The sequence below is a fragment of the Helianthus annuus genome, chromosome 5 (assembly GCF_002127325.2).
Source record: "Helianthus annuus cultivar XRQ/B chromosome 5, HanXRQr2.0-SUNRISE, whole genome shotgun sequence".
Classification (NCBI taxonomy): Eukaryota; Viridiplantae; Streptophyta; class Magnoliopsida; order Asterales; family Asteraceae; genus Helianthus; species Helianthus annuus.
Genome location: NC_035437.2, coordinates 36,665,026 through 36,674,138, shown reverse-complemented (window position 1 = coordinate 36,674,138; position 9,113 = coordinate 36,665,026). Strand labels below are relative to the sequence as shown.

Genomic DNA, 9,113 nt, shown 5'->3' with positions numbered 1-9,113 from the left:
ATTTGAATCTGATTCAACACTCTCTAAGTGGAAGTTTATAAGCTTCCTACCTGAGAGTGAATCGGGTTCGAATCTTGCAGGGACCTTCTGTAAGTATTCTTTCGCATTTTTCTTTCGTTTTAGCGTTAAAGTCAAACTGTGTTTGACTTTCTGCTTTGACCAGTTTATGGTCTACGCGAAGTTCGTTTGAACTTCATAACGTGAGCGTAATCACGATGGTTATAGTCTCTAGTGACTATACCTACTGATTTCCACGTTATCTAGGCTCAGTGGCGAGTCGTAGTTTCGGCCAAAATGCGTTTTCTCGCGTATTTTGTAACCAAACTACTCTATGTCAAAACAGTTTGTTTTGATATCAAAACCCGTTTTCTAACTTAACTAAACATGTTTCAACATGTTTAGCTCGTCGCTTTTTAGTTTAGTGCTTATGTAGAGTCGTAAGTCGAGCGGACTAAACACACGCTTAGACTTTCGAACACGACCCGTTTGGTCGATCATTAGGATCCGACCAAACACGTATAGTGACCATAGTAGCGTAGGGAATAACCTTCCGGGGTTATACCTTATGGTCACTTAGGCTTGATTAGTCGCATGATAAGTAGTTTATGTGCCCTTGGTAAATTACCAAATACCCTTTTCATACATAATTGGTAATTAAGCATATGTAACTTAAAATTTTGACACGTAACTGATTATGTAACATAATTAAACATGTATGGCATATAATACATGTTATAGGACCAGTTATACGTCTCGAACGCGCTTTTGCGTGCACGACGCGTTAAAGTAGCGTAAGCTACCTTAATGGGTCGCGATGGGTCGAAAGCACTTAGGTTAGGTTCCGATTTAGGATGTAGGCTTTGTTAAACCATATCACATGAGTTCCAACACTCATTTGGTTTACAAGACCCCATTCTGTCCGATCTTCCGATTTAGGCGTCTATGGTTTGACTAGTGGTTCGATTACTAGGTGCTACTTGATTCCTTTGGTTTGCTTGAGTTTGTTGGAATTCTATTTGATCGAGGATACTTTGCACTACATGTGAGTACATAGTTCCCCTATTTTACTGTTTTTAAATGTTTTGGGGTGATTCATATGTACGAAATGTTTTCAAAGTTTAATCGATGATTTCAAAAACGATTAAAACGATTTTTACTAAACTAATAACGATTTCAATAATGTGAACGAAACTTGATGGTTGTAGTTACATAACAAATGACATTCATTAATTTTGGCCGAACCGACCAGTATTAGGTTATGGTACCATAGGATCTGACAAATCCCGTTACTTTACTACACCCGTGGTTATGTGTGGGGGTTGAGGGTAGCGACAGAATCTGATATTTGTTAACTTACCCTTTGGTGGTTTGTTAATACGAGAACGAGTTGGACGATGGACGCGTCACGAAGGTTTGAATGTTGTTAGCGAGACGACCATAAATAGTTTATCACAATTAAAACGAGGATGATTTAAACGATTCTAAACGAGTTAACGATTTTCAAACGATTATAAACAATTTGGGTGAACGATTGGTTTTGATTAGTGTTTAGATAACGGGACGGGTGTAATGTGATGAAAGCATGGTGGATACGCCGCTGGTACTTCCTATATATAAGTGTTTTCATCATATTACATATCGTGGCGTTATTTAGTTCACTGGGGTAAACGATTTTGAAACGATATCATACAACGATGTTTTACTAAGAGATATAAACTAGACGAGTTTTTAACAAGTTTTTTCAAGATGTTTTACAAGTTGGTTTTCTAAAACAAATGTTTTTGGGTTAAGAAGCATGGCTACGAGATTTTATAAATCATAATCAACTTGATTTGAGTTGGTTAACTATGTTGCAATACATTTTTCAAAACAAGGTTGGTATTTTGATTCTTGTAGTCTAATAAAGTACCGCAATATATAAACGAGCCATGATTCCAATACTCTTATAAAACCTATGTACTCGCCAGCATTTCTTTGCTGACTAAGTTTTACATATGTTTCAAGTGTCGATGCTTGATTGATTTCTAGGATGCATGCGTCACATAGGATCTGGACAAGGCCTTAGTGACATAATAACTATGATAGACGATATAAAACTTGTTTGTTCTATGTGTTAAGACAATGTAATGTTTAATATTATCAATAAAACGAAACTATTTTTGAATCCATAGTTGTGAAACAATTATTCTGTTGCAACACTCCCCGACGTTTCCGCCACGGTTGTTGTCCTACGTGGTCGGGGTGTGACATGCACCCCAGATCAGGGGTATGGTTACTACCTCAAAACCCTCAACTATCGCAGAGGCTATCGATATGAATGTCACTCTTACTGAAGAGGCTCTACGTGCGGGAAAATTTTCGGAATCTGAGGGTAACAAGAAAGAGACTCATGTGGAGTCATCAGGCAACAAGAAGAGGAAGTCCTCAAATCTAAAGATGAGCACCCAAGTCAGCTGTGGAAGCTCTAAAGCAAACAAAAGAAAGAAAGCGAACCCGCCGCATGACAGGAAAGCTTCTGGAACCACTAATAAGGTTGGTGATAAGATTTACTCGGGAACTAAGCCGAGGTGCGGGGAATGTAATTTTCACCATAAAGGTCGATGTCTGAGGCCTAGGTGTGGAAAGTGTGGAAAAGAAGGGCACAGCAAGGATGCCTGTTGGGCGAAGGACCCAGATGGAAGAAATAAGAGAATACCCGGTTGCTACAAATGTGGTGAAGCAGGGCACTTTAGGAAAGATTGCCCAAAGAAGAAACAAGCAAGGAAGGGTTTCACGATCGAAACTCGTGAAGCACGCCAGGATCCAGATGCGGTTACGGGTACGTTCCCTATTAACCAACCTAATGCCTCTACTTTTAATTAATACTGGCATCAACTTTAACCTTGCATGCTTAGAACTTAAGAAACTGCTTGGCCTAGTTTCAAGTAAAATAGACGTCCCGTACTCTTTAGAAATGGGCATATAGTAGGATAGTTTAAACAGTCGAAGCGATTAAAGATCGTATTTAGGGACTCAGAGGGCCGGAACCTTCTGTTACCATTGACTCGTGAAGTCATAATACGATAGTCAGCATGGATCGGAACGCCCCTCCGCAACAACAAGAGGAGGTTAGGATAAACCTCGTGCCAAGAGCAGCACCAGTGCCGAATGACGTCTTACCGACTAGCTTCGTCCGTAAAGCATAAGCTTCGGACATAACTGCAAGAGCTGCCAGACAGAGGAAATTAAGGACATGACGCCCTTAGTTAAGGATATGAGGAGAAAGTTTACAGTTCCATTTTGTGTAAATTCCAGAGAATCGAGAATCAGAATCCTTTGCCAAGGACTGATAACATAAACAGACAAAATCGTAAGATCCTAGTTGCCACCCAAGGATCAACTTGAGGACAGGATGTCCACAACGGTGAATACCAGAAGGAAATATCGCTGAAACGACCCTCAGAACTCGCTTCGAGCATTACGAGTTCCTTGTCGTACCATTTGGCTTAACACATGCATCAACAATATTCATGGACCTCATGAATCGAACGTGTAAGCCATACATGGATAAATCATGATTATACTTATTGACTACATTCTTATATGGCCAACGACCAAGGGAGGTCGAAAGAAACAGTTGCAATTTACCTTGCAACTCTTAGAGAAAGAACAGTTAAGCGCTATGATGATGAAAAGCGGAATTCGAATTCGCGAAGTGAGAACTTTAAGATACATGGCGGATGAGAACGAAATTCATGCCACCCCTGCAACCAAGAGCTAAGGAGCTAGAGTTGTAATTATGTGACGTTTCTCGACAAAGTCTCGGTTGCGCGTCGATACAACAAGACCACGACATTGCGTACGCGGCACATTGATTAAGGAATCATGAGAAGAGACCTTGAGATAGATACAATAATTGTGCGCCGTAAACTAGACGTTATTACCTGAAAGAAAACACTGCACGATCTTTACTGATCACAAGGAATGCAGCACACCCATGATCGTAAGAACTCGAATGTGAACTGAGCTGTTGAACGATGCAGACTGTATGAACATGATACGTGCTTGTGTGATAAACTTCAATAAAAAGTTGGAACACTCACTTACCCTTAGTAGAGTCTTTCTACAACAGTATTTGCCACACCGCCGTCTAAACCGCTTCATGTGAAGCTTTAGATGGAACGCAATAAGTAAACCCCCGTCATGTTGGACAGAGACCGGAGATAAACAATCCACTAACCCGCGTTAGTTCGGGAAAATCTAGAGGCAAGGTCATTCAGATGTGATCATATCGAGACAGCCTGTAAGATACAGAAAGATTTCGCCAATGAGTGGCAGAAATCGCAAGAAATTGAGACAAGAAGCATGACTAAAACGAGAGCCTCGCCTAGAAAAGGCGTAGTATGATTTGGAAAACAAAAGGTTGAATCCCCGGTGTAGGGATCAGAACCGTTGCGCATAAGATGAAACTCCAGGAAAGACCAGTAGTGATCGTGACACATTCATGTATCTAGTCTTTAGAGGAGTTTGACTCAAGGAACAGTCATAGTTCCCACAAGTAAGATTCACGTCAATGACAAACGACAATACCATAAACCTGTTAAGGTTACGGACCAAGAGTCCACAATACCATAAACCTGTTAAGGTTACGCACCAAGAGTCCACAATACCATAAACCTGTTAAGGTTACGGACCAAGAGTCCACAAGACACAGAAAAGACATAATCAATTTACTTGAGTATGATAGAATTCATGACATGACCCAGAGATTTCATGGGAACATAAAGACAAATCATGAATATAAGTGACCATATTTGTTTCACAACTCCCCTGCGACCGATGGCATCGCTTGAATTTCGGGACGAAATTTTTTTAACGGGGGGAGACTGTGACAACCGTCACTTTTCTGTACATTCTGTACACGAAATGAACAGTAATTTGTGCTTAAATGACTGTGCATGATCTGGTTTACCAGACAAATAAAATTTTGAATTCCATGCAAGTGAATTCATGCACGTGTTATACTACAAAATTACTTTTGTGTTGCGTCAGAAATACTAGTAAATTCACTGGTAAGACACACTATGTCAACAAAACTGCAGAAAGCAGTCAGACATTAGAATTAGGGCCTAGGTGTAGGTCCAACGACAAGAATCCATTAAAACCCAAGAGTACAAACAAGGGTTTGTGTATAAACTTTACGGAAGCTAAATTACGCACTAAAAAGCACCCGAAACGCACTTAAAGTGGAGAATTTTATTAAATTCAGCACAAATCAGCTTTTAAATACATAAATATCATGCAAAAATTATGATTTATCATCCAGAATACTTCCCTAAGTGTCGGGGATTGAAAGTGTTACAAAAGGACACTTGAAAGACACAAAACGGTGCAATTTAGCACTTAAAAGAATCGGTATCTAACCGAACAACCGGACGTTACCCGGAACACCAAAATATTGCTAGAAGCAATGTTCTTATTTTTCTAAGCTAGTTAGGGTCCAAGAACGCCCTAACACCCATTACAAAACACTACACACTAATAACTAATTTTAACCTCTAACTATCTTAACTAGACACTAACTATCTAGTTAGAATCCAACTAGATAACCCCCCCCCCCTAACCAGTCGGTTCCCCCATGTGGGACACACTTATTACATCTTGAATATTTTAATCACAAGTGCTTAATATCTTGATAACACATTACATAATGGATAAAGCTTGAGATGGATTATAAGTATGTTCATGAGTTAACTAGTCTCTCACTTCCAACATCAACCACCAACATCATTCTCTTCCCTCTTTCCCCATCTCGGCCGCCCCCTTCTCCCACCATATCACCACAATCCAACCTCCATACAAGTGTTTTACATACATACCAAGCTGCTAGAGATCACACAAGGAGGCTCGGTGCTTACGGAATCACAAGGACCTCTCTACATCGCTTTTATCCACCTTGTTTTCGCTTTGATTCTTCCCTAGCCACGAGCTAGTAGTCACGACGCTAGCAAAGCAAATCCGGTGAAGTTTACGACGCAAGGAACGCAAAGTTATGAGTTCATGCTCCCTCTTTTCTCTAACTGTTTTTGGTTTTATAACTCTCGGGGGTGAAATACATGTTACAAATATTACAATTTTTACAAGTGGTAAAAATACAAGAAGCACTCTTGGTGAGAACGAGTACCGAGTGCAATACGAATTGAGAATACAAAAATACGAAAAGCACACTTGGTGAGAACGAGAACAGAGTAGGATGTGCTTTAAGAAATGCCTAGAAAATACTAGATCATGTGAGCATAGAGTTAATATTAAAAATGCCATAAAGTCTTGGTGAAATCTAGTACCAAGCCATTAAAAACATTCATTAATTAGGGACGAGGGTTAGATCTAACGGGTACGGCCGAACCCCACTCATGGTCAAAACTAGTACCTAGTAGTGCTTCGGAGTCCTAGTCGAGGGTAATCGACACAGTCGAGGTTAATCGACACAGTCAAGGGAAATCGACACAGTCGAGGGAAATCGACACAGTCGAGGTTAATCGACACAGTCGAGGGTAATCGACATAGTAAAGGAGCCAACACTAATGCTCCATATGTTCTCACATGTCTTAAAGGAGCCAACACTAATGCTCCATAAGTCCTCATATGCCTTAAAGGAGCCATACTAATGCTCCCCATGTCCTCACATGCCTTAATGTCTTTGCACAAACATTCAATTAGTACCTGGTGTATACAAGAAAACATGATTTATACAAGAATACTTTATTTAAACAAGATACATACCATGTTTTCATACATGGTATGCAAAGCGCATGAACTCGCTCAACTTTATGTTGATGTTTTCCAAAATTACATGTATTTCAGGTGACAGGATGGATCTTGGGCGCAAGTCTCGTAATTAGAAGTAGACTACAAGCTTAGATGTCATCCACTTTTGTTGAATTGTAACCTAGATGAAGGTTTTGTTTTAAAACTTAAGTAATTAAGTGTTGTAAAACTCAAGATTTTCTGAATGGATGAACATCGTTTTAATCATGTAGTTGTTTATTATGATTGAATGCAATGATAACAAGCTAGTCACACATCATACGCTTCCGCAAAAGACAGGGTGTGACAGACAGTTCCTCAGCTAGCTCCTTTGAAGGAACAAAAAATTCAACATCTACGGAACAACGTGCTCCAACTGTTGAGGACTATGATTCGTCAGATGATGAATCAGATGTGAATGATTAGGATAAATCTCTTGATAAGATGAAGGGAGTAGAAATTCCCATTGAGAATCATATTCTGTGTGATCCTCCTACTCCTGCTATGCACTCTGTTGCTAAACAAGAGATAGATCCTATCAAGGAATCTATGTCTACCGTTAAAAGTGAGAATGTGTTGTATACTTTAGTTGGTGATGGTAAAATATATTCAAACAAAGATTTTCCAATTAAGAACGTCAATCAATCTTTGATTGATAAAGTGTTTGAAGATACTACCAGTAAGTTTTTGGGTAAAGAGATCCCGAGAGTTATTGTAACTCAGTGTGATCCTATTCCAAAATCTGAAGTTAGAAAACAATATGGGAATCAAAGATTACCGACAAAGCATCAATCTATTGCTTCTAAGGGTAGACAACAAGATCAACGAGCTCAAAAGCCTAAGGTTTCGCAACCAAAGTTTGAAACAAAGGGAGCTCGTTACAAGAAGAAAAGTAATGATGTTAAATTTGTAGCATCAAAGGGTACTGATAAAGAGGAGACTTTTGAAAATAAATCAAATACCGAATTTATTCAACAAGTCAAAATTTTAAAACGTAATAGTCAAAACAATTACACTCAACACACAAATGGGTGTGATGAAGGAACAAGTACCTTTGGGTCTACAAGTTCGACATCAGGTTGTCAATCAGAATCTCCTAAGTTTGTTAAAAGGAGATCTTGTTTTAAATGTGGAGAGTTTGGACACATCATCAAAAACTGTACAAACTCTCCCAAAGAAAATTTTGTTGAGAGAGCCCCTCCTGAAAAAGGTCACCAACAACGACGTTCTGTTTCCCCACAACAAGATAAACACATTGTTAAAGAATTAGAAACAAAACAACGACGTCAAAACGTCAAGGCGATTGAAAGGGCTTTGAAACCAGAAGTAAAATCTGTTAAAAAGGAACCAAGTTCATTACAACCGTTAAAATCAGAAACTTCAGAATCTGTTAATAATACATGGTCTGGTAAACGAAAGGAATCTTGGAAACCTAAAACGGTGAGTTCTCAAGGAGAGACATGAAATTTCCAAATCATCAAGGAATCGAAATGTGACACATGTGCCTCCACGGCCATAAAACAGATACCAAATCAATGAAATATTGTATTTCATACTTGGGATTTGTATAAATATGTGTATCATTTTCACATATAAATTCTAGTTCGATTTCGAGCTTTAAATCGCTTTTGGGAAAGTTATACGCGAACTAATGCGTAAACGTAATCAGTTTAATGCGACAAACACTCTGGGATAGTGACGTATGCTTAACATACCTTAAATAACATTTACATAACTTAGAAATAAGATTTGGAAGGTTTTGTGTGTCGAAATCAAATTTATTCGCATACAGGGACTAATTTCGATAAACTGCGAAAGTATGCCGATTCATACTGTAACAGACATTCCGGAACATTATCATAGGTTAAAAATATCCTAAATATCCTTTACATAGCTTAGATAGGCTTTGAGGGGTTCGGTATGTTAAAATAAATTCTTTGGTCATTTAGGGACTAAAAGCGTCAAAAAGTGCATAAGTTTGCATTTTCGCGCATATCTTACGTTCTGAATACATCCGGACATCCAAAAATTTATGTAATCATTAAAATATTTTATTTTAGTGATTGGCATGAAAAATTTCCATTCATCGCGTAATTTGGATCGTTTTTGCGTTCGTTACGATTTCCGTTGTAATTAACCGAACAACGCAACCGTACGACCAAACGAACCGACATCCAAGATACTTTTGAGCACATTTCATGTTCCCTATACTTTAACTTTATTTTAGAGCATTGAAATGGGGTTAACGGGGCTTAAAAGTGCCAAAAATCAAGTTTTACAAGTGTAGGGACCATTTTTGAAATTTCTGGCAGATACATTGAACTTGG

The 9,113-nt window shown here is 38.9% G+C and overlaps 1 protein-coding gene across 1 annotated transcript; it reads left to right on the top strand.

Annotated features, from left to right (window-relative positions):
* Positions 1–7,230: 7,230 nt before the first annotated feature.
* On the top strand, positions 7,231–8,250 carry LOC118492094. The gene is made up of 3 exons (XM_035989875.1): positions 7,231–7,384; positions 7,448–7,678; positions 7,829–8,250. Exons 1-3 carry the CDS (start codon positions 7,231–7,233, stop codon positions 8,248–8,250), a joined length of 807 nt encoding a protein of 268 aa, XP_035845768.1.
* The last annotated feature ends 863 nt before the right edge of the window (positions 8,251–9,113 follow it).